Source organism: Schistocerca serialis, chromosome 3 (assembly GCF_023864345.2).
Source record: "Schistocerca serialis cubense isolate TAMUIC-IGC-003099 chromosome 3, iqSchSeri2.2, whole genome shotgun sequence".
NCBI lineage: Eukaryota > Metazoa > Arthropoda > Insecta > Orthoptera > Acrididae > Schistocerca > Schistocerca serialis.
In genome coordinates, this window is record NC_064640.1 from 496,188,051 (window position 1) to 496,215,149 (window position 27,099).

General features: G+C 40.6%; 1 protein-coding gene across 1 annotated transcript in view; it reads left to right on the plus strand.

The window, feature by feature from the left end:
* The window catches only part of LOC126470384 (elongation of very long chain fatty acids protein AAEL008004-like), a 79,427-nt gene extending 55,314 nt beyond the window's left edge, over positions 1-24,113 (plus strand). Inside the window, exons 2-9 of the mRNA XM_050098214.1 lie at positions 5,861-5,931; positions 6,849-7,039; positions 7,471-7,551; positions 10,932-10,988; positions 11,164-11,269; positions 13,504-13,640; positions 15,524-15,685; positions 22,303-24,113. Coding sequence (XP_049954171.1) covers positions 5,871-5,931; positions 6,849-7,039; positions 7,471-7,551; positions 10,932-10,988; positions 11,164-11,269; positions 13,504-13,640; positions 15,524-15,685; positions 22,303-22,467 — 960 coding nt within the window. The 5' untranslated portion in view covers positions 5,861-5,870 and the 3' untranslated portion in view covers positions 22,468-24,113. The remainder of the gene's footprint in view (positions 1-5,860; positions 5,932-6,848; positions 7,040-7,470; positions 7,552-10,931; positions 10,989-11,163; positions 11,270-13,503; positions 13,641-15,523; positions 15,686-22,302) is intronic.
* Positions 24,114-27,099: the final 2,986 nt, after the last annotated feature.

A 27,099-nucleotide genomic window follows, 5' to 3' on the forward strand; every position in this document is an offset into this window, starting at 1 on the left:
CACGAATGTTCGTATAAATTATTACATCTTTTTTTTTTTCTTTCCTGCTACGGTCGCAGGTTCGAATCCTGCCTCGGGCATGGATGTGTGTGCTGTCCTTAGGTTAGTTAGGTTTAAGTAGTTCTAAGTTCTAGGGGACTTATGACCACAGCAGTTGAGTCCCATAGTGCTCAGAGCCATTTGAACCATTTTTTTCTTTTCATTCTCTGTATCACAATTTCAGCGCCGTCTTCAACCCATGTTCTGTATATTTGTCTAGAGAAGTTATTAATCCACTATGGCACAAATGTCAGAACACAAAAGTACTGTCTTGAATATTATTGGGGTTCATGTTACGTCTTGACAATACATTGTTATAAACTACAAAAGAATTAATCTTCGAACTATTACTCGAAGTATCATAGACCTTCATATGTGACAAGCATGATCTATCATTGCTGTTAAAGGTATACTAATTATGTGGGCAAAACGGCAGAGTGTAAGAAACAGGAGAAAGCTAGCCAGCGCCTGTAACATGCGTTGCGTAAGATAAATGTTACGCGCTGGTTAGCTTAATCCCTTTAGTGGCTGAGTGGATATTTATATTGCTTCCCAGCATGTCGAATGACATGGGTCGCCCCACCAGGTGCTCGCATTAAAATATCAAATATGTTGTTGTTGTTGTCTTCATTCCGAAGACTGGTTTGATGTAGCTCTCCATGCTACTCTATCCCGCGCGAGCACCTTCATATCCGAATAACTACTGCGACTTACATCCTTTTGAATCAGCTTACTGTACTCATCTCTTGGTCCCTCTTTACTATCTCTCCCCCCCCCCCCGCCCCACACACACACACTTCCCTCCAGTACTAAATTGGTGAGCCCTTGATGTCTAGAATGTACTGTATCAACAAATCCCTTCTTCTAGTCTGGTTGTGCCAAAAATTTCGCTTCTCCCCAATTGTTTTCAGTACCTCCTTATTAATTACGCGACCTACCCATCTAATCTTCAGCGTTTTTCTGTAGAACCACATTTCAAAAGTTTATATTAAACATATAGTAGAAAATAAGCTGAAAGATTATCTCAAGAAATCAATCCGTAGCCGCACAAATGTAACCTAAAATGGATCATATAGTGTCAAACTTCAATGTAGCATGGTAAGTAAAACGAGGATCAAAATCTTATGCATGTCATATTTGGAGTAATTAGTTCAGTGTTCATTGTATTGACTTTTTTAGGGGGGAAGTGAGAAATTAGGGGGGAGCTGGTAGTATCGCCACATGCATAGACTTTGGACATGTGTAATGATGGTAACATCGTACATTTTTATGCGTTAATTTAACATGTTGCGCAACCGAGTCAATTGTGAGCGTCACCATTGAAAGAATTAAGCTCTTTCAGACGACAAATAACAGCAGTATTAAGTCCAAAGTAGCCAAAGTGGTGCGTGTTGTTATTTCGAAGTACAGGCTTTTAAAATCGATGGCGGGAAACTACATTCGACAGGTGCAGCGCTTGCTGCAAACATTGATAGCTTAAGTGAAGTGTAGTATAAGAAAAAAGGTAAGATGATTACTGACCAACACGTGCTTTGATAGTCTAAATAATTGAAAATATCGTAACGTCAGCGGCACTTTTGCAAGCGAAGGGTCATTACCACCATCCACGACTGAACAGTTAAAGGGCCGCCAATGAGACGTCATTAGCAGCCGAGAAAAGACGTTCTCGTTGTATTGTTATAATAATTTCAGTTATTGTTTTTCGATTAGCTTGTGACAGCGCCTTGCGCGCGACAATGATCGAGCCAAACGTGGCCTTTCTCCGTAATATTGGACTACAAATCTGACTTGAGGCACGACTTCTGACTCATTACTTGCAGCAGCATTCCTGTTTAAGGACCATAAAAGAAAATTGCGTGCATTGCATAACACGCAGTACGCCGAGAACAAGTCCAAATATTTCGGTAGCAGAAAAAAAATATAGGAGTGCTGTGGCTTCTGGGAAACGGTCGATTTGCGCTGCGTGAAGGCCAGTGAGATGTGGCGCGAGCGCGCGACGCGAAAGTGTGTCGTGGTAATGGCCCCGGGCTGCGCAATGCGTCGGTGCTAGCGCCCGACAAATGCAGTTTGTGTCACAGGCAGGCAGCCCATACTCGTTCCCACCTGCTTCTGCGCCGTCGCGCCTACGCAGCGCTCGTCAACACGTGTTCCGCAACAGGTTCCAGTCAGCGAGGGCTCGGCTTTTCTCTCTCTGTCCCGTACGCCAGCTACACAAAGAACGCGTGGTAGACTCAGATTTTCGGTGTAGATCAGCTGTCTGTTTTGTTTTGATCGAAAAACTGTTTTTGGGTTTAGAGTGGGCACTGAAGAGAAAGATATAAAATTCTAAATGCGTAAATAGTGAATCTTCAGTTGCAAGTAATTTCCGAGAAAAAACACAGTGTACGTTAAATGAAAGGTTTCCACGCCGAAGTCTGATCGGCGACTACTCATTTCTACTGGTACTTTCATTGTGTATTGTTCATTCTTGATGTTTGTCGACAGCGTACAGATCCGCTACGCTGCGACCGAGAAAGTTCGAAACAAAGGTTCTTGCTCCAACCAATTTCCCAACCAGCTTTCTACAGACGATTCCGGGCGACCTCTAGTTTTCTAGAGAGAATCTAGAATTTGAAATCGTGCGACTAGACTGTTTGGCTCACTTAGATCATGTTCACGCGGGCATCTAGCGAAACGCATTACTTACCAAAAAGAGCGATTTTCGTTTACAGAATTAGTAATAAAGTTCTCTTTCCTTTGACTTCTTTGAAGAAGACTCTAAAAATTACACACCGAGCGAGGTGGCGCAGTGGTTAGACACTGGACTCGCATTCGGAAGGACGACGGTTCAATCCCGCGTCCGGCCATCCTGATTTAGGTTTTCCGTGATTTCCCTAATTCACTCCAGGCAAATGCCGGGATGGTTCCTCTGAAAGGGCACGGCCGACTTCCTTCCCCATCCTTCCCTAATCCGATGAGACCGATGACCACGCTGTCTGGTCTCCTTCCCCAAACCAACCAACCATCTAAAAATTACACCAACACGTGGAAATTCTTTCGCCTTATAATGACCAAACCAAGCTATTCAGTGTGTCTCTTATGTAGGAAAAACGGTCTTTTAATTCTCACACTACATATATTGTGCTATAGACTATTGTTTTTAATTGTAAGAAGCAAAAAAGAGAAAGTAAAAATGAGACAGTAGATTCGCTCCCTGGGGTTAATCTGTGATCAAGCAAATTATGAGAAACCTTGAATTGCATTAGATTTTGAGGTTTTGTGGGAACCGTAAATTTAATTTCGGTTTTGATTACATTTGGTTTTTGTGTTGCTGAAGTGCAAACGACAGTTAATATTCATTGCAAGATAAGTGTTCTATGTTGATATAGTTATCCCAAATAAGCCAAATCAATTCAAAGCAAGACTGACACTATCTACCAGCAATTTAAAGCAAGACTGACACTATGTACCAGCAAGACTCGTCCTTGTTGCTCGTTGTCATGCACTCAGTGAGAAGTTACTGCGAATCTCCGGATAATATGTATAAACATCCGGCCTTGATAAGTCATACTGTGTCGACTACTTGGTTTATACATACTGAGTGTTTCACAATTCATGTTGCACACTTCTAGAGGTTGTAGAGGGGACTTAGTAGATGATGTTTTACACAGGAACCCATGTCCAGCAACGTCATCCAACGCCCGTACAGAGCATCAAAGTTACAGGCACCAGAGTCTGTAAATGTCTATATACACACAGGATGATTCCGTGATGACGTTACAAACTTTCAAGGACGATGGAGACGGATAAATGTATCAGTTTGAGGTAAGAGCCCTGTTTTCGAAACGAACGAGTCGAAACTTACAAGCGAAAATCATTCTGATACCTGTGGCAATGGAATACATGTACCGATACTGTTGTTGCTAAGAATGTAGAATTTTCAACTTTCAAAGGTGGTAAAATGGATTAAGACAAGAAGAAATATCTAGTAAACATGGGTTCTAAAATGCATACCTGATAAGCTATGAACACTTGTTCATCTTCACTAGTGTGAAACACATCTCCTTTATTAAACAAGGGCTCGTAGCTCTTAGGTATGCATTTTAGAGCTCATGTTTACTAGACATTTCTTCTTGTTTCGGTTCATACTACCACCTCTGAAAACTGGTTACACTAAAAGCTTAGCAATAACAGTAGCGGTACGTGTACTCCATTGCCAGAGGTCTCAGATAGGTTTTCGCTTATAACTTTCGACTCGTTCGTTTCCGGTACAGGGGCCCTTACGTGAAATTGGTACATTTATCCGTATCCATCATTCTTGCAAGTTTATAATATCATCACGGAATCACTCTGAGTATAGATACGTTTACAGGCGCTGGCGCCTATAATTTTGACGCTCTGTAGCGTCGTTGGATGACGGTTCCGGGCATGGGTTCTTGCATAAAACTTAATCTGCTGAGTCCCCTCTTACAACCTTTAGGAACATGTAACATGAATTGTGAAACGTCTCCCATACAATGCATAATTTTTTGTGCAATCATTCGTGGCTCTGAGCACTATGCGACTTAACTTCTGAGGTCATCAGTCGCCTAGACTTTAGAACTAATTAAACCTAACTAACCTAAGGACATCACACACATCCATGCCCGAGGCAGGATTCGAACCTGCGACCGTAGCGGTCGCTCGGCTCCAGACTGTATCGCCCAGAACCGCACGGCCACTCCGGCCGGCGCAATCATTCGTCTCAATAACTACTGACATTGTAGTTTCATAGGAATTTACAAAAGCTACGCCACTTGTTGAATTCTCGGGTTATCAGCCGAGTCGTGGCGTCGTCTTGTCGCAACGTTTCGATGAGTTTCGTACCCATCATCTTCGCCAGAAGATAAGCTACGAGCACTTGTTCATCTTCGCTAGTGTGAAACACATCTCCTTTATTCAACAAGGAGATGATGATGGGTACGAAACTCATCGAAACGTTGCGACAAGACGACGCCACCACTCGGTTGATAACCCGAGAAGAATTCATCAGTGAAATACGCCGAGAAAGACTGGAATCGCATATATGCTACGTCACTTTCCGACGAAATATTTAATATGTTACGGAAATCGCCCAGCTGTGTGGCCGAGATGTGATATAAGCCGTTAATCCGAAACCGATAATCTGTTTAAATGAATCTAAATGTATCAAAGACAGATCATTAACTCTCAGTACAGAGGTCGTCCTCAATCTGCAGGTAGTGCGATCGATTACTGATGGATGAAAATGTCATCACCAGAATTTGACCAAGAAAGGAAGAATAGGTGGACAGTTCTTTATTACCGAACAGTACGAAAGAAAACAGGATACTTCTCAGACTTTCTCGCAGTGTGATAGAATGCGATGTTCTTGAGCCGCGAATCATTTTAAGATAAGGTGGAGGACTAGCTGGCATTACACGAGCAGTCAGGGCTACACGACATCACCTTCACATTTTTCCTTCTCTTCAGTCAACAGACATCCATATAAAACTGTCACGTGACTGAAACGCACAAACATTCAACTATGTAGGAAATGTATACACAATAGCAACTACAAGAAGCCAGAGAACAGAAATGACGAACTTTCCACACTTGCAAGCATTTTACCAAGGCGCTCAGTTAGACGAGTGGGAAAATCCGCTTGAACTCCACACAACTAATTGCAAACATGTACCTCTTCGTCAAGAGTCGAGGAAATGTCAGCCCGCTATATTATTCAGTCACTGTCTAATATCGGCGACTAGCTTCACAAATTTAATATCATGCCCTAACACCATAGCGAAAATTGTCTCATTATCTAAAAATAATGTTTTTGTTTCAGATTTGCAAAAATGGCGCAACTGGTGCGAGTGGTTGTGGATGGGTACTATGACCTAATGGAGAACAAGAGCGGTAAGTACGGCAGACAAAAAGTAATTTATATCCGTAGATTCACTCGCGAAATTTGAATAACATTGCGAAGCGACACGAAATGAATCGGTAACATAACATCAGATGTAGCGAAGGCAACTGGATGCCTTCTCTTTATTGCCAAAAGATTCGGTAACATTGCTGTATCTGTAAAGCACGCGATGTACAAGGCCTTTGCTTACTTATGCTAAGTACTATTAGAGTGTTTGGTATTCACAAAAAGTCATCACGAAGAATAAAATTGCTTTAGCTGCAAAGCATCATTCTCTGTCCGATTAATCGCCATGGCAGTGTTACTCCAATGCTCGGAAACTTTAATGTGGTCATATTCAGATGTAAGATGGGATCCTTCTCACAGAGTGCTGTTGCACGTAAGAGAACTACTGTTCGGGAGAGAGAGATAGATTGTAAAGCAGATCTTCTCCTGAAATGACATACCTTATAAGGACCACAAGAACAAATCAAGATGGTCTACTGTGCTCAGTGAAGCATGTCGGTCAATTTTTTCATAACTAGATTCACAAATGGAAGAAGAAAGCTAACGCAACACCAATATAATTTTACGTATCTTACAAGCTTTGTGGATTTTATTTATTCGAGTAAATTCAATCTTTGTATCAGATAAATAAGGGTTATACATAATGCAGTCCTCAACTTTAGCTTCATGTAAGGCAGCTTCGTAAATAAAAAAAATATTACTACCAGTATTAACGACAACACGCTGTGTGTTTAATTTGTCATTGACTTGTAACACTCACAATCTTAACTTAAAATCCAATATGGATGTTACCAAATTAAAATAAAATAAAATTTATGTTGAGTAATATAAATACTATGTAGCTTTAAGAAAACAAACTACTTCATGAACATAACAAAAATATCATTGTTTCTTTTTGCAGACCCTCGTGTCAAGGATTGGTTTCTTATGTCTAGCCCTTTTCCTACGCTCTTCATTTGTTTAGCTTATGCGTATTTGGTAAAGAGGCTAGGACCGAGACTCATGGAGAATCGAAAACCTTTCGAGCTCAGAGGAGTTCTCATAATCTATAACCTATTCCAAGTCATATTCAGCGCCTGGCTTTTTAAGGAGGTGAGTACTACGTAACTTAACAAACATCACAAAAAACGGTGGTTGAATTTATGTACATAATGGTTACAATCTTGCCTTAAGGTATTATAAACAATATCATTGACAGCAGATATAGCATTTACATGCATGTTATCTGAATTCCATTCATATAAAAATAAGACGATGCATTAATTATCATGATTCCATTCAATCTTTAATGCCAGAAATATGTAACTCCCAAACATAAGTGACATATCTGCAATCCACGCTATCTATAAAATTGTACGAAATGATTACTGTAATCACTGACATCACGATGCACAATCCGTAAAAACAAGGAGAAAATAATTTTTAATACATATCCAGTTTTGGCTAACTATGTAGCTGTCCGTTAGCAGTGTCGTATGTCGAAATCAAGTTCACATTATCAACACGAGTTATTTGTATTTCAGGCACTAGAAGGCGGGTGGCTCAGAGATTACAGCTTCAGATGCCAACCAGTCGACTACTCCAACTCACCGAAGGCCCTCAGGGTAAGCATATTTTACCAGTCTTTCAAATGCCAGTGTATTCACAAGGTTTTATTTAATAGGCTTACAAACGAATCTATTTCCATTGAAAGAATATTCTTGCTTTAAAATCTCGAGAGATAAAAAATTATGTGCAATCATCATACACCGAAATTATTGTTCATTTCCGTACTGCGATTTGTCGATAACATCTTTACATATCATAAAAAGGTAATGAATCTCAGGATTTTACAACACGAGAGAATAAATACAATAACTTTTCTAAAGTGTCACGGTAGTCATTAAATCACTGAAAGAATCAAGTAACTCTGGATAGTAAACATAACGGTTGTATAGTAGCATAATTCTAGGTGGCCCATGACCGTAGCCTTGACTTTTCCCACGAGGGCAGATGCAATCTTGTTATCTAGCGCGATACGTGCAGAGATAGCTGTGCATGGTATTCACACCAAGCACTGTTCCCAGCGAACTTCACAAAAAGAAGAAATTCTATCGAATGTGGAGGTTTATATCTCCTGACTTTTCAAACCCAGATATAACAGCATTGTCGGACAGTTGCCATGTCACATGTGTTCCTTGTTAAACGGTAGGTGTCTGAAAACGTTTAGTGCTGCATTGTAGCATATTGAGTAATTAAGAGAAATTAAGTCTACGGTAGGAATTTAAGGAACTGGGACCTGGATAAACTGAAAGAACCAGAGGTTGCAGAGAGTTTCAGAGAGAGCATTAGCGAACGATTGACAATAACAGGGAAAAGGCATACATTATAAGAAGAATGGGTAGCTTTGAGAGATGGAATAGTGAAGGCAGTAGAGGATCAAGTAGGTAAAAAGACGAGGGCTAGTAAAAATCCTTGGGTAACATAAGAAATATTGAATTTAACTGATGAAAGGATAAAACATAGAAAATGCAGTAAATGAAGCAGGCGAAAAGGAATGCAAACGTCACAAGAACGAGATCGACAGGAAGTGCAAAACGGCTAAGAGGGAATGGCTGGACGACAAATGTAAGGATGTAGAAACTGCCACCTACAGAAAAATTAGAGGGACCTTTGGAGGAAGGAGAACCATCTGAATGAATATCAAGAACTCAGACGGTAAACCAGTCCTAAGCAACGAAGGAAAAGCCGAAAGATGGAAGGAGTATATAGAGGGTCCATGCAAAGGCGATGTTCCTGAGGGCAATATTATGGAAATGGAAGAGGACGTAAATGAAGATGAGATGTGAAATATGATACTGCGTGAAGAATTTGACAGAGCACTGAAAGACCTAAGTAGAAACAAGGCCCGGGGAGTAGACGACATTCCGTTAGAACCACTGATAGTCTTGGGAGAGCCAGCCATAATTAAACTCGTCCATCTGGTGGGAGAGATGTATGAGACAGGTGAAATACCCTCAGAATTCAAAAAGGATGTAATAATTCCAATTCCGAAGAAAACAGGGCTCGATAGGTGTGAAAATTACAGAACTATCAGTTTAATAAGTCACGGTTGCAAAATACTAACACAAATTCTTTACAGACGACTGGAAAAACTGGTAGAAGCCGACCTCGGGGAAGATCAGTTTGGATTCCACAGAAATGTAGGAACAAGCGAGGCAATACTGACCCTACGACTTATCTTAGAAGTTGATAGCATTTATAGATTTAGAGAAAGCTTTTGACGATGTTGACTGGAAAACTCTTTCAAATTTTAAGGTGGCACGAGTAAAATACCGGGGACGAAAGGCTATATGTAATTTGTACAGAAACCAGAAGGCAGTTATAAGAGTCGTGGGCATGAAAAGGTTGCAGTGGTTGAGAAGGGAGTGAGACAGGGTTGTAGTCTATCCCCGATGTTCAATTTGTACATTGAACGAGCAGTAAAGGAAACCAAATAAAAATCTGGAGTAGGAATTAAAATCTAGAGAGAAGAAATAAATACCTTGAGGTTTGCCTAAGACATCGTAATTCTGTCGGAGACAGCAAAGGACTTGGGAGAACGAGATGAAAGGAATGGACAGTGTCTTGAAAGGAGGCTATTAGATGAACATCAATAAAAGCAAAACGAGGATAATAGAATGTAGTCGAATTAAATCAGGTGATGCTGAGAGAATTAGATTAGGAACTGAGGCACTTAAAGTAGTATACGAATTTTGCTTTTTGGGCAGGAAAATAACTAAGGATGGTCGAAGTAGAGAGTATATAAAATGTAGACTGGCGATGGCAAGGAAAGCGTTGCTGTAGAAGAGAAGCTTGTTAACATTGAGTATAGATTTAAATTTCAGGAAGTCTTTTCTGATAGTATTTGTGCGGACGATAAATAGTTTAAACACGAAGAGAATAGAAGCTTTTGAAATGTGGTGCTACAGAAGAATGCTGAATATTAGATGGTTAGATCACGTAGCTAATGAGATGGTACTGAACAGAATTGGGGAGAAGAGGAATTTGTGGCACAACTTGACTAGAAGAATGGATCGGTTGGTGGGACACATTCTGAGGCATCAAGGTATCACCACTTTAGTACTGGAGGGAAACCTGGAGGGTAAAAATCGTAGAGGGAGACCAAGAGATGGAAAACCTAAACAGATGCAGAAGGATGTAGGATGCAGTAGTTACTCGGAGATGAAGAGACTTGCATAGGACAGAGTAGCATGGAGAGCTGCATCAATCCAGTCTTTGGACTGAAGATCACAACAACAGCAAGTCTAAATAACTGGTAATCTAAGTTTTTCAATGCCCAGTAGCGACACCATGCACTAGACACCATAGTTTATACTTCAGTGATACTGGAAAGAAAATGTTCGAATCAGGATTTTGTATTGGTCAATAATCATTATATGTCCTGACATTTTTCCATATAAAATGATATTGTGACCAGAATAAATTCAAGGAAACATCATCAAAGTTTTTTGTCCACATAATTTAATGTTAAAAAAGTTTCCCAGGCGTCAATTATGATCTCGGATAGTGACCTCATTTTAGCCCGATATTTAAATGCGAGGAGCAGAAAGACAGAAATATTGTGTGGTTGATAAAGCATTATAGAAACATCTGGACCCCGAGCTTTGAGTCTATGTAGCCTTTGGACAAATTTGGAGTTCTCAGACTGTAACTTACTTAGATAAACGAGCACAGCATAAAAAGGGAGATGAAGTATCCTTGTGCGAAATATTTGCATAATTTATTTTCTTCAATTCCAGGTGCAGTAACAATAGAAAAATCATGTTAAATAATCGTTGATTCATATTACTTTAATGACAGCAAAAACGTATTGCTAAATATTCCTCCAAGATATTTACAGTTATTACAGTTCATGCACACGTTTAACAAATTAACGCAGTTGTAAAAGAAAATTGTGTGTTTCCTTTTATCGTCTCGCCTCAAGATCAATTTCTAATTGCAGGTAGCTCGTGGGTGTTGGTGGTACTACTTCTCCAAGTTCACAGAATTCTTTGACACTGTGAGTACACTTTGATTATTCAGACTAGTTTCTTGCAACTGTACCTATGTTTACTTGTAATTGTATCCTATTGTTTACAAACTTCAGATTCTTCGTACGGGCTCATGGTACACATCTGTTTATCGTAGATAAAGTTTCCATTCACAGAGATGCTCATTCAGGTGATGTATTTCAGATCTTCTTCGTGCTGAGGAAGAAGAACGAGCAGATTTCGACGCTGCACGTGGTACATCACGGTGTGATGCCCATGAGTGTCTGGTTCGGTGTCAAATTCACCCCTGGTGAGAATTTATTTTTCTTTTTAAAGTTATTAATATGAAAAAATTTTCAAGGAAAAATTTTATGCCTAGTACACTTAAACGTAACTCTTGATTTCAATTAAAGGGAACATACCATGCCGCTTTAAATATTAGCACAGAAAATGACGTTGAAATTTCCGAATAATCTGTGATGAACAATGTAAAGTTTACTGTCAGAGATGAAAGTAACGCGAGCATGGGTCTGAGGAATGGAATCTTGCAAGCGCATTTGTTTTCTTTTCCCAGTCGTCTGAACTTTATATAGCATGTACGTGTTGTAAAGGTTTACTCGAAATGCGTCACTATACACTGTGAAAATGGTAAGTCACAAGAGCACAATTAGTAATGGAAACATCACGTCTAAAGTATAAAATGAATGAGGGCAAACTAAACCTATAAATAAGACACTCAGTGTCCGTAAGATACCCAAATGAATTTCATTATTCATTCTTTCTCTTACACACAACAGCCAAGCGATGTTGTCACAATAAAACCATTGACTCGCAAGTGGCTGATATGGTGTCACCTACAAAAGGATTTGCAATACGGCGGCCGAACTCCCCCGAATGGGGCCTCCTGGCAAACAATGCCATACGATCTTTTTTTTTATCATTTGGGTACACACTATTCAGCCAATTGGAACTAAGGTTTCCTTGCATCATACAGGTGAATTTCTAAACGGTATCTCTGACGCCACGGCGGACAGGGGAAGCGGAAAAATATCTTAAATGTGCAACAAAGCAAAATTATTCTAGATTGCTGCAGGAACGAACCATCCACGAAACTGTGGTCAGTGCCACCGCTTAAAAATATCAGTACCTAAGATCAACGTCTATACTCTGCATACCACTGTGAAATGTTTGGCAGCTGGTACTTTCCGTAGTACTACATATTAGGGTTTCCTGACGTTCCAATCACGTATGATGTGGAGAAAGAATGATCGCTCTCATACATGCCTCTGTGAGCTCTGTGCTTAGTCTAACCTTGTCTTCGCAGTGAAGCTGAGTAAGTAGGCTTTGGCTGGATACGTACTGTCTATCTTTAGCGCGTGCCAGTTCAGATTTTTCGGCTTTTCCATGACGCTCTACCTGCGAAAATTCGTACTGCCCGTCTTCGTATGACTTAAATATCCTACCTGGCATTGATCCCACACATTACAGTTGTGCTACAGGACAGGTAGCAGGAAAGTTCTTTAAACCTTATAAACAGTTTGCATCTTCCCAGTATCTAACCAGTGACCCGAAGTTTGTCAAAATGGCTCTGAGCACTATGAGACTTAACATCTTAGGTCATCAGTCCCCTAGAACTTAGAAATACTTAAACCTAACTAACCTAAGGACATCACACACATCCATGCCAGAGGCAGGATTCGAACCTGCGATTGTAGCAGTCCCGCGGTTCCGGACTGCAGCGCCTAGAACCGCACGACCACCACGGCCGGCCGAAGTTTGTCATCTGCTCAACCTAGACTGACCGAGTGTCATCATATCATTTCATACCCCCACTACCAGGTATTTGTATGAGTTGACTGATTCCAAATGAAACTCGTTGATACTATACTCATAGGATAATAAGTTTCGTGTTTTGTGAAGTGCACAGTTTTCAATTTCTGAAAATTTAAAGCAAGTTACAAAGCTTTCCACAATTTCAATCATTTCATACCCCCACTACCAGGTATTTGTATGAGTTGACTGATTCCAAATGAAACTCGTTGATACTATACTCATAGGATAATAAGTTTCGTGTTTTGTGAAGTGCACAGTTTTCAATTTCTGAAAATTTAAAGCAAGTTACAAAGCTTTCCACAATTTCAAAATCTTAACAAGATCTGATTGAATATTTATGAAGCTTTTATCAGATAGTACATCATCATATATATCTGCAACATCTGCAGATAGTCTGAGGTTACCAATAACATCGTCTCTCAGATCGTTAACATACGACTTGAACGGCAAGGGTCCCAGCACTGCTCTGCCTACGTTTATTTCATGTTAGTGTGCTAGAGACGAATCAGATACCAAAGATACAAGTCTCTCTCTCTCTCTCTCTCTCTCTCTCTCTCTCTCTCTCTCTCTCTAAGCACATAAATAAGATTGAAAAGTTCACACACACACACACACACACACACACACACACACACACACACACACACACACACACACACACAAGCGAGCTTCATGACAGAATATTAATAACCAATTTATGTTGTGTTGCAGGTGGCCACAGCACATTTTTCGGACTCCTCAACACGTTTGTGCATATCGTCATGTACACGTACTACCTGCTGGCTGCCTTAGGACCGCGATTCCAGCGTTACCTCTGGTGGAAGAAATACCTCACCGTCCTACAGATGGTAAGTAATAATCGTAAAGGACAGGCATACATTTATGTTGCACGCCTAACCTTAATAGTCACTGAAGAGAGTGAAAGACATTAGGTACGATGCCGTATTTGCGTGTCGCAACGCAGTTGTAATACAAGCTTGTCTAAAATATTGTGCAGGAGTTACTATTGTCGAATCATTTCCCATGTCCATCATTCATAAAAGAAAGTGTTACATGAATGTGGCATAAACGAACAGATGTAAATGTTGCTAATCTCTTAGTCAGCAGAAATGGAATAATCAGAGTAAAATGTTACGTAATTTGTTTCCCTAAAGTAACAGAGGGTTAGGTGACATTTATATGCATTAATACGCAAATTTCCACTACTTATTAGTCAGTGCTTTGGTGTAAGAGAAATGAAAATAAGTCTATGAATTTTAACAGTTTTTTCCTTTCATAGCATGCAAAGATCGAAAAACACAGTATCTCACACAGACAAGACACTCGTTTTAGTATCTTTTTCGTTTCAAACCGCTACCTTCTTAACAGTCTTTCTCCTCCTATTAGAGAGAAGGTCTCAAAAATCGTAGCTTTTCGCGGTCGATGTCAAATTAACAACAAAATTTTATGCACATGTGACCGCATCACCATATGAAATAATTTAAGAACATTTTCGCTCTTGTTGGAAGCTGCCTTAATGAGTGCGAGTCAACCTAACGACGGCTGTCAGAAGCAACAGCCGAAACGTCGAATTCTATTTTTCATGATGAAACCCTTAAGAGTATTTAATTAAACATGTTGTAGATGCTTGTATTTAAACTGTAACAGAGTTAAACATTATTCAACGCCTTCCAAAACTGTTTACGATAGTTGCATCCCTAAACAGTGTGATACAAATGAAAAGCAATGACGCACCGCTTCATTCCTTAAAAGCTGTTGGCCTCCGTCAGTAGAACACACAGAGCACTGACGCGTGGCAATTGGCGCAGCACGTATATTTCTTATAGCACGTGCGTTAAGGTTTGGTCCTTTCCTCTCTGTCCTCATGTTGACAACCTTAAATTGGAAATGCAGTGAGTATTCTTGCTATGTTAAATGCAGAAACGCTGAAGTCATCAGACAGACAAAAGATACAGAACACTCTGAAACCCCTAGCCTGAAATATGTATGGGTACTGATTTTAGCAAGGTGATGAGTCGCTTATCTGATAACTAGTAAGTAAAACTTTTTGCGTCGAAGTAGCTTCTTTATCTTTGAATAATGGTGAATTGGTTAATGACAGATCAAAAATAATGGTTTCACAATTTTCCATTTACTTGTAAGAATAAACTGTAACAACATCGCTAGATATCTATTGTTTTAAAAAAGCCAAATCGCCATGTTGATTTTCCTAAATAATACAAAGCAGTAAATTAAAATGTTTATAGCGAGCTCCAAACATCATTTAAAAATGGGCCAATATTTGTTAGCTGAACAACAAAACAAGAATGACACAGTGTAAAAGATAGATATAAAGGCTTTTAGAGGTTTTCTTGGAGTAATTGGTAGAAGATAAGTTTCCAGATGTCCAGACGAGGTAGCGATTCCATTTTTTTTGCGGATTATTCAAGGCAACTGATGAAGTCGTTTCCGGTAGGTGCTGCCGACAATAATCTTAGCCGTGCTCACTGCTTAATTTGTAACCAGGAAGCTAGTTCTTTTAAGACAACCGTCTGTAGCACCAAACGAAAACAACTACGTCAGTTATCAAAATAGTCTGGAAAACATTTGGAATTTTCCATCCAGTCAGACACCAGGAAGTATATCTTAGGTAAATGCCTTCACAGTTGCTGTTAGCATATATAAAAGAAACTGACACACAACTTGCAGCTTGATGGAATTTGCATTAACACAGCCTCTGACAATTTAACAGGTGCAGTTCGTGTTGGTCATGGTACATGCCTTCCAGCTGCTCTTCATCGATTGCGACTACCCACGCGCCTTCGTCTGGTGGATCGGAATGCACGCAGTGATGTTCTACTTCCTGTTTTCCGACTTCTACAAGCAGGCCTACAAGAGGAAACCACTGAAGAAGGTGAGAAATTGAACTGTCGTATAATGTCGTGTTGTCAGAGTAAACACTGCCTTCTAGTGGCTCCTAGTATTTTAGAAGAAAAGTAAACGGTGAAACTTTTCTCCGTGTTTCAGCAGACTATGGAGGGGGAGGAAGAGGAGGTGCAAGGAGGGGTGGGAAAAAGATTAGACGACTATTCCACAGTAATCAAACAGTTGACCAGAATAATGTTAAATGTACTATTTGTGCTGCATTATTTAGACCAATCCCTCATCGCCTGAGCCTGGGGATTTCGATCTGTGACTGGACGTTTGGGCTGAATAAGTTTGTGCCTTGAACTTTATTGTTCACAATAAATTAGTTTTTAGGTATTTTTCACGTGAGTCCAAGCAAAATCCCTGGTCTCTCGTCGGATTTCAGCTATTTTGTACTTAAATTTTTAGAAGTGAGAAATGAGATGTGCAATTCTGTTATTGGGTAATGGATTTCTAGCATCCTTTTTGAAACCAAGATCTAGAACTTTCCCTACGTCAATACGCATTAACGGTAGTAAAATGTAATTTTGTTCCTATGTTACACTGTCATGAAACCTGTCATATACCTAAGTTCTTACCTAAGAATTTATCGAATTCTGGAGCAGTGAAATCCGAATATCCGTATGACAGTCCAGATTTAGTTTATTCGTGGATTCCCCAAATCCTATGAGACGAATACCATGTCGGTTCCTTCAAAAAAGGGTACAGCTGATTACTCCCATACCTTCGTTGAACTGAGCCAGACAAGACACTGACCATCAGTGAAAACAGCTGCCCCGCGGAGGAACAAATAACAGCGACGACCTCGAAATACGTAACAACGCTCAGAACAGCTGAACATTAATAAATCTCATTTTGAATAATACGCTGGGAAGGAAGTGACATCAGAGGCGAAAAAACATGTCTCGATCTGAGGTGTAAATCTGTCAGCCAATTTTTCCGGGTGTCGTATAAAAGGAGAAAATTGTATAACTTTGGCATGTTAATTTAGTATAATATCTTTTGTTTCTGTTACTACTTTGCTACTTTTGAGGAGTTCATTTCTCTTTATCATTGTTTGTTAAGGCGTAAATGACGCAAGAATGAATATGACACCCCGGCCAGTTAACAGCATGAAAAGCCGCCGTTAAACAGTGCCATTGCAACTAGTCAGCAAGTAAGGACTGATGTGAGGCTACGGCACGCGCGATGTGAACAAGAAAACGGAGTGGCCAGTGTGAAATTTTGTGATATCAGTAACACAACAAATGAGTGGTAAAATCGCATGTGGGCGAATGTGAAACTGGCATCTAAGAGCGTGACGTCAGAGCACGTATCCATTTTGTCGATTGCATCACTGTCGCACTTTTCCCTTCGATTTGTCAAGCTGAGGAAAGATAAATAAGGAAATAAAAACCACAGTTTTGAATATTTTTACTTGACTCTGCGTTAAACGTCAAGTTCCTTGACGTAGTAGGCAAGCCAGTTTGCTTATCTTCGAACTCTGAAGTAGTGGGCCGTTGGGAGGAGACTGGAGACGTGCACATATGTGCCAGTCTTCTTACCGCCTGCACAGATGAAGTGAAGCCGTCATAGCTCTGGAAAGGAAGCACGAGAAGTGACTCGGCGTGTTCTTGTGAGAATGACCACCGCAAACCTGTATGTATGACGAGTTTTCATAAATCTACTATGTTTGATGTTTCTGCGCTTGCGGTGTTGACAATAAGTTACGCAATACGAATGGGAGCTTAGTATCAATGGTGCATAGGCGAAGAGAGTTTCTGCAGGCGAGGTCACGGTGTGCTTGCGACATACCACTTTCTGTTGTTCTGGCGTCGCTGCCGGTAGATCCTTGCATAAGCAATTAGGGCTATCACAGAGAAATGACGCAACGCTGGCCGGAGTTGCCAAACATGCCCCGAAGGACGTCGAGAGTCAGTCATTCACGAAATGTTGCCCATATTTTGTCTCATTACGGGAAGATTACTGCGCAAAAGCCTCACTACGATGCATGATATTGTTGTCTTTACCTTCCGAGAACAGCGACGATCAGTTTAGGAAACGGCAATCTAAGACAGAACATAATTAAACTACACCCAATTCATCTCGACAGTATTAAAAGTGATAGTAATATACGTTGTGGTGTTAACTGATGCGGTACGATTTCTCTCGTATTGTCATATCGCAATGAATTGCAACATAATGCACCAACTTCTATGTGACAGCAAGACGGCATTTACGTATATTTACCAAAGTTGAGTGTTAACTGAGCAGCCATTCCTGTAGCTACAGATAAAAATGCGAGAAATAAAAATGACAGAGTATGCCAGCTCTGTCAATGATAGAGGGAGGCGGCCGCGTTCGCAGAATTACCTTCTTACTAATGAAGCTATAAGTAACAGTAGTGAAAAGATACGTGTAAAATACTTTAAACTTTGCACCTTAGATGCCCTTAAAATCCGTAGAGACAAAGTGGAGTGTAGCCTCAGTCCCATACTGTCTGACTTTACGTGCTTACACGATTCAATAGTGGAATCACGAGAAAGCGAATAATGCTTGGGTTTTCAATAATAATTCTTTTATTCATTTCATATCGTTTGAATATGGTTGTACGAAGAAACTTTTAGGACAGTTGCATTTGGAACAAGACATCGTATTCTGAGATTTTTTAGCTCAGTGGAAACTTTCACATATCATAATTTCATTGCAATGGGAACAATAACATTTATTCAACAAATACTGTTGTGTTGTAGGGACTGTGTAGACGTTAAATGCTGATTACTCCATCGTGAATAGGGAAAAGAAAATCTGGAATGATTTGGAAGCACGCCAGCTCGTTCTGCATTTCATACTGAACAACATGAAATCGGATTCTTCGTTCGTGATTAGCATACTGTCTACAGTCCGTCTCAGGGTGCAGCGAGAGCAGACACCGGAGTGAACTGCTGATGGTAAACACCTGCCGCTGACGTGTCGTTCACCCGTCACTCTGCTCGCGGTTCGGTTAGAGGCAGCCTGCGCTCCGCACTGCGACGTAAACAGAAAATCGACGTCGGAAAGTCCCCGCGGACACGTGGAAAAGTCACCTGTATCAGGACTAGAGATGCTTTGGCTCGTAGGTAAGCGGAACCGGTCGGATCGTGCCCGCCGCCCGCGTTGCGAAACGAGTTTGTGCGCTCTGGAGAACAAGGACGGCTCGGAACGCAATTCCTCCAGCAGAATTTCCTGTCTATCGGCCATATCGATGCTCTTCAAGGCTCCTTGTAGAATGTGGTAGAAAGCACAGCTGCTGTCCATTTTGTTCCATTCCTTACCTGTATTAGCAACACCTGTTTATATACGCAAGTACCCGCTACTTGCAGTAGGAAAATATTTTTAAAAATTACTTTTACGTGACACTAATAACACTTTAATTCCACAATATCTCATTTGTGAGTACTTCCCACCGAAATGACGCAGTTACTTGAATCCAAAATACAGATGACAATAGCACTGTTCTTTCACTGTCTTCCCTACATGAGCGTCTCTCCCTCCCTCCCACCCTTTTGGCCGCTTTATGCCCGCATCTCGTGGCCGTGCGGTAGCGTTCTCGCTTCCCACGCCCGGGTTTCCGGGTTCGATTCCCGGCGGGGTCAGGGATTTTCTCTGCCTCGTGATGGCTGGGTGTTGTGTGCTGTCCTTAGGTTAGTTAGGTTTAAATAGTTCTAAGTTCTAGGGGACTGATGACCACAGCAGTTGAGTCCCATAGTGCTCATTGCCATTTGCCGCTTTATGGCTGGCTGTCTCACTCCGCCATCTACGTGTGAAGCTGAATCTCTGCTAAGGAAATGGGTTCTCATTTTCCATTTCTACGACCTCTTGGTAGACAGGATGTTCGTCCTTTATTGTCTCTACACGACTGATTCACATGCCCCCCCTCCCCCACCGCTGCCCAGTAGTGGAATACCGAGCGAGGTAGAGGAGTGGTTATCAGACTGTACACGTATTAGGACGACGGTACAAATCCTCGTGCGACCATCCACATTTAGGTTTCCCGTGATTTTCTTAACTCACTTAAGGTAAATTACCGGATGGTTACTTTGAAAGGGCACGGTCTATTTCTATCCCAATCTTTCCCTAAAAAGAGCTTGTGCTCCGTCTCTGACGATCTCACTGTCGACGGGAAGTTAAACTCTAACCTTCCTTCTATCGTACTGGGAATGTTTACATATTTACTTATAAGCTTACAAATATATCAAGCTGCATAGCAAAATAAAATCTTCGTTAGCAAATACTGAGAGTGCTTTTACCATAACAGCGAAGCAGTATCATATGATTGAATAAACAAGACTCAATAAAAAAATTATTCTTAAACGTTTCGATGTTCTTTTTTTACACATATCATCACTATCATAAAGTCTAGCTGTCAGTAATTTGAATCTACGCTATCTCGAGACAGCTCTCTCTTTGGGCCTCGAACATGAAAGTAAACACAGAAACACAAGTTGTGGTTTGTGAGAAATCATGAACTACGTGACCTCGCTATTCCTTCCTCCCCTTGTGTGTCTTACGGAGATGTAACAAGATAGCGCTAAGAAACGAAGGCAAGAGTAGACATCCTTTCCCTTTCTTCATAAAATTACCTTTTGGGAGAGGCTGACAAGATTCTTTTGTTCCGCTGTTCTTTCTAACATATGCGGTTTGTTGTAACTCCAGTAGAACTGAAAGACTTTCACAGTCTTTGAAAATATACTGATACAAACAAAAGTAAATAGGATGATAATGAAAACTATTTTTAACTTTATTCAATTATTATACCGTCACTCATTATAGGTTTCTACAGTATTAGCATATAACATTACTAGATTCTAGTACGTGTGAAGCTACTTCCCCACATAATCTAGTGTACGAAATAAATGTCACAAATCAGTCTTAAACTACAGCTTAACCTGCTTAACGTAGCAATCCCTCCTACTGTAGAAGGAAAATTTGTGATCTATTTTTACGAGAGGTGTTCGATAACTAATGCAACAGTTTTGTTCTGAAACTAGGTTGGTCTTATGTAGGATTCCAGCACACCATATTATTCCGCACTCTTTGGGCCACAAAACCCCATTTTTCAACATTACCTTTGTTGAATGTGACGCCGGCCGCGGTGGTCTCGCGGTTCTAGGCGCTCAGTCCGGAACCGCGCGACTGCTACGGTCGCAGGTTCGAATCCTGCCTCGGGCATGGATGTGTGTGATGTCCTTAGGTTAGTTAGGTTTAAGTAGTTCTACGTTCTAGGGGACTGATGACCACAGATGTTAAGTCCCATAGTGCTCAGAGCCATTTGAACCATTTTTCAATGTGACGTCCTTACGTCACCTTAGTGGGAGAACCTGTTTACCAACATGGTACCGCTCTACTGATCGACGTCGGAGCTAACGTCTTGCTGCATCAATAACCTCCCCATCATCCACGTACTGCATCCCGTGGAGTGCATCTTTCTTTGGGCCATACAGGTGGAAGTCGAAATGTGTGTAGGCGGCGACAAACACAGTGGGCACAGTCGTTTGAGTATCCCAACTGGTGGACGAGTGTGTCAGCACTACCAACAGAGACGTCCAGTTAAACAGCGAGGTGTCTGACTGTGATCTGCAGATCATCTCGAATGAGTGTGTCCGCACGTTCCAACATTGCAGGAATCACAGGTGTGCGCAGCCGGCCGGCAAGCGGGAGATTGGACAGATACGCACAACCTCGTTGCGATGATGACACACGCCATGGCCCAACAACACACAGTGCTTTTGTTCACTGCCAGGTCTCCGTAGACATTCTGCAAGTTCCTATCAATACCTGCGATGCTCTAGTTTTCCGCCAGAAGACACAAATGAAAGCTCTCTGATTGGAAAACACCTCTGTCACAGATGCCATTTTGGAAGCTACGTAAACCGACGCCACCTGCCCGAACTTCATGAAACAGTAGGGCCTGAAGCGGGAATATTCACGACGTCCCACAAGAAATTTTGCATTTTTTTTTCAAGCTAAATTGGCCGAGAAAAAAGCATTACTTATTGAACTCCACTCTTATTACCATTTTTGACTTAAGACAGTGAAACATCGATTTTTAATGTGCAAAGTAGCATCTTGGGAGACAGGAGAGACAGGAAACAAACAAATTGGTCAGGGGACAGACTAGATGTAACTGTAAAGGCAGAGAAAATGGAATGAACGTAGGCGGGACTTGTAGTCTGTCTAACGGATGAAGTAAGTTCGTTGCTGGATTCCAAGAGATAACAAAAGACTGAGCCTACTACATAATTGATGGTAGATAGATAACATTGGAAAACAAGCAGGAACAACATGGATGAGTATTGCTGAAGGCTGTAATCTAATGAAAAGCCTAGAGGTGGTCTTTAGGTACTAGTAGATATCGAATTTCTGCTGAAGATAGCAATGCGTTGCTTGCGGTGTAACGAGATAACATTTCCACTGTTTCCAATTTTGATATCAAGCCTTTTTCTTCGTAGGTTCCGCTTATGAGGAATCATCCGTTTGTAGCATCTGGTCGGTCGCACAGCCAAACGGACTATTGGAGTGTTTTCTAATTTTACACGAATTACTTTCTCAAATAATGTAAAAATTTCGTATGTATTGTTTCAGGTGGTGGAGTCGAACCATACAAAACCCGTGTGCAACAGCAACAGTTCCAGCAACAGTTCCAGCAACAACAACAGCAACAGCTTCTACGAACAGCCCAAGGCGGCGGTGCAGGCGGGTTATACGACCAGCGAGCTTCGAAACAGGGCCTTCATCGACCAGAGCTAACGCGCCTACGCCACCGAATCTCCCATCGCCTCAGGCTGCACACCGTCGGCTAAGAAATGTGGACTTGTTTGCGCGTGTGTGGCTGTCTGAGCGCGGTGGATGCGTGTGAAGACTACCCAGCTCTGAGAGACAGGCGCTCACATTGAGCCTCCGTATACGTGGGACAACTCACAAACAAATGACGTCTGCTTCTCTGCGACTCCGCAGCAGGACAGTTCTTCTCACTCTCATACTGGCGACGAAGTAGCCGCTCACAACTTTTTCTGTCATGTTCAAGTGACAACAATTATTTGTTGAGAAGCTGCAGGCAACGTTATCGCTCGCTCTTTCACAGTGCATCCGATGCGCGTGTGGCATTCAGACTGAACTAAAGAGTGGTAACTGAAGTAACTAGAAATGCTATGTAGCCTCACCACTCGTGTAGGGCAACTCCGTTTGTTGGGCTGTGCTGGCAGAATAGATCAGAAGTGTTACACCTGATTACAATGTTTAATTGGATTCGATGGAGTGGAAATGGACATTGCTTGTCGAGTACTGCTACAGATGCGGCCAGCAGGCCGCGTTTTGTGACTTATCGCTGGTCGGAATACTTGCCACAATATATAAAGGGATTTCGTTAGATCGACATCGCGGGTGAAATGTTCGTACAGTTATTTTACAACGCGACGATCACCGCCATCCCAGTGATTTAAAAATCGTAATGTCGTAATCGTAGCTATTTCTTCCATAGGTTTCTTCATGAAAACAACTTATATACTCTTAAGGAAAGCCCCTCGTGTTTCTAGTACAAAGTTACCTTCTGTCAACATACACTTGCCGAGAATTTAAAGCCGTTTAATCCCATCAATATACCAAGTGCAAAATATTTGTAATTCCTTGAAGTCAGCCCTGAACTTGCTTCGGAATAATTGTGTGTACACGTTGAATGTTGTGCTAATGAGTGACATTATTCATTCGCTTAAGAGCACTGTAACGGAATTCGATATTCAGCTGCTGTTTAGACTGCGACACATAACTCGTCACTGAACAGATCACCACAAAGCCGCTACGACAGCACATCGTGTGTGTGTCTTCCTAGACCCCTAGAAGGAAGGAAATCTTTCCTGCAAATCTGTGTTGCTTAAATGAGCTGTAACTAAACTACTGTGATGTTATTTTTAAAAATATGTAGAAAGTATATTTACGAAAATTACCTCAAAATGAAGGTATTTTTAACAGTTGTGTAGCTTCTTCTCTCATGGCTATATATTATCTGAGCGTAACAACTAGAAACTAGGAGCATAGGGGATGTTTGCTCTGCACGATTTACACCTCAGAGTGTATGTGTATTTTTGTTAAACAACGTTTTCAATTGGATAAGTCAACATCATGAGTACACATATCAATATTTTAACTCAAATATGTGTGTATAATTAACGCATTTAGTCCCTACAGTTTTTATATGTTTCAAGTAATTATTTGCGTCGATTAACAGGAATTCATTCGAAATAAATTTTAGAAAGCCTTTCTAAAAATTTGGACTTAAAGGATATGAACTGTTATCGCTCGTTTGGGATTATCACTTTTATACTGCACATGTCAAAACATTGTGTAATATGTCATTGTGTTGTGAAAATATTCAAATATTTACTATTTATTTATGTAAATCGTGTTTCATTTGTTTTTCTCGATCACAATACGCATCCTGATATCCTTTATCAATCAAAATACCATTTATTGTTTACTCCACATAATACAGAACGTAAATCACAATAAATTGCTCTGTTGTTGCGGTTCTGTGGGCCTTTGATATTTCAAAGCTAAGATTTCCCATATGGAAGAATCTTCCGCATTAGAGATAAGTATACCATATATTCTAAGTAGCTTTCTTTACCCGCACATATAATCAGTACAATCACAATACGAGCATCTTCTTTCAGGTTTCCTGTATTTTAAGTGTTTTCTGGAATATTTCCACATATTTAAGAAGACAACTACTATACTGACTGAACTATTGTTACAAAATCTAAATGGTCTAAGCACAATATGGCATAATAGTACTGAACTGAATGGCTGGCAAACTTCGCTGTAGTTCATATCGAGAGCACGAACTAAGGGAAACATTTATTTCCCTTAAATGTTATTTAGGAAGCACCACATTATTCACTGGCATAACCTTTACATCTACATCCATATTCTGCAAGCCACTGTGAATCGCATCAGCGAAACGGCATTCTTTTTAGTGTAAATGATAGGCGAGAGCGAGCAGACAGCATTCAATCGTATTCCGTTAGCATTCGCAGGTGCTCGCTCGTGTTGCGCTAGATGTTGATATTTCCGCGTATCATCATATGAGTTCGCGTGCTCTTAGCATCGGCGCCCAAAGCACATTGAGCATTCGTCTGCTGTTTTTAATGCGTACTGTTTTTATTATTGAAAGTAAGTTGCGTGAGCGATGAAGTGGTCAGCAGAGACTGTAATATTGTTAATAGAGGAATATAGATATCACAGGTTCTTATAGGATCCAAGATATACGCAGTACAAAATGCTGAACAAAAGGAGAGATGCTTGGTAGGAAACTGTCATAGAGCTAAAAAGTCCTGTTGCGACGTGAGAAATTCATGACCTGCTTCCATGAATTGGAACCGGAGGGAACAGGCACAACCTTTTTTATTCCTTTCTGTTCAAAAGGAACAGTGCAATAAATTTCCTTGAAATTAAACGAATACGAATATGTATTTCTTATGCTGATAAATGTTAAGTGAAAAATGTACGAAACATCTTGTCATAATTGCGGCTTACGTTCAAGGTAGCTGTAATTAGATCACACATTTATCTCTGTTATTTTAGGAACTTACGATGTAATAACCGTATAAATGAAACTCGTTTTTCCCTCGCTTACGCTATCTCCGCTCTAACAAAAAAACATGCTTTTTATCAAGAAGGCTACGTGGTATGTCGTATGCATATTTCACATTACATTAATTGTAATTTATTGAAATTATGTTCCTTATACGTAAAAATAAATTTAAATGTCGTTTGACTAGGGCCTCCGGTCGGGTAGACCGTTCGCCGGGTGCAAGTCTTTCGATTTGACGCCAATTTGGCGACTTGCACGTCGATGGGGATGAAATGATGATGATTAGGACAACACAACACCCAGTCCCTGAGCGGAGAAAATCTCCGACCCAGGCGAGAATCGAACCTGGGCCCTTAAGATTAACATTCTGTCTCACTGACCACTCATTTTTTCGGTATAGTTCGTTGTTCCAGGTATGAACAGACTTCTCGCCTGAGTTGAAAAAGGTGCGATAGTATATTTCCCATGGAAAGCCAAAGAGAGCTGGTGTAAGATAAGAGATATTTACGTTCAGCTCCAATATTGTGACACATTTATCTAAAAAGTCTAGCTTCCTGATGTCGGTTTGCGCCACTTGATTTAGATCAACACTCAAAAGTTGCGAAGACGTGCTTCTCTATGGATGATGCAACGATAGTGAGCCCAGTTAATTTGATTTTCTAACATCAAATTGCCCATTATTTCTAAAAAGTCTTAGCCTGTCCTACCTGCATTTATTTCCTAGCAGAAAAAAAGATTTTCCATCACTTCGTTACTTTATTCATCATCAAATCGCTTACAGCAAATCAAATGAACATCTCTATTGTTATCAATGGCCTCATCAAGCTGCAGATCAAAATCCCTCCCTCTAATTTCTTCTGTAATTAGTTTAGGAAGATCTTCTTCTAAATATTGAATTAGACAACTAACTGTAGTGTCAGAGAAAGTAATCGGCAAAAGCTGTTTTGTTATGAACCCTCCAAGCACAATGGACACCATGTCAATAGCACACGGCAGAATTAGTTATTCTGCAATCGTATGGGATTCCTTGCATTTTGCTACTCGGTAAGCTACATTGTAGTACGCTAGAAGTGCTTCAGTCGAAGTTTTTGCCTTCTTAAAAATGTTGATTTTTTTCTTTCATTCGACTACGTTTTCTAGAAAAATATTCTCTTGGTTTGACCATCTCATTCTTGTGAATGCTTTATAAATGACCTTTTAATTTCCTAATTTCCTAATTCAACAGAAAATACTTTCAAACATTAAAAACACTGTGGACGCTATTTACTGTTAACAACAGCGCACGTGAAACCAAAATCTAAGTAGCTTCCGTCGTAATTTCCATAATTGCGTTTCCTATCTTCATTATCACTTTCCTTGTCGTCCTCAACAATTTCTCACTCTTTACCTCCACCTGACAAGCTTAAAAACTTTTCGATAGTTTATAGCCTTTATCAACTTTATAACAAAGTCGCAGTATAATAAAAACTGACTGAAGACACAGCAATCACCGATTTGATACGTGTAATGTTACAGACTAATGGAAAAACTGGTAGAAGCCGACCTCGGGGAAGATCAGTTTGGATTCCGTAGAAATGTTGGAACATGTGAGGCAATACTGACCCTACGACTTATCTTAGAAAATAGATTAAGGAAAGGCAAACCTACGTTTCTATCATTTGTAGACTTAGAGAAAGCTTTTGACGATGTTGATTAGAATACTCTCTTTCAAATTCTGAAGATGGCAGGGGTAAAATACAGGGAGCGAAAGACTATTTACAATTTGTACAGAAACCAAATGGCAGTTACAAGAG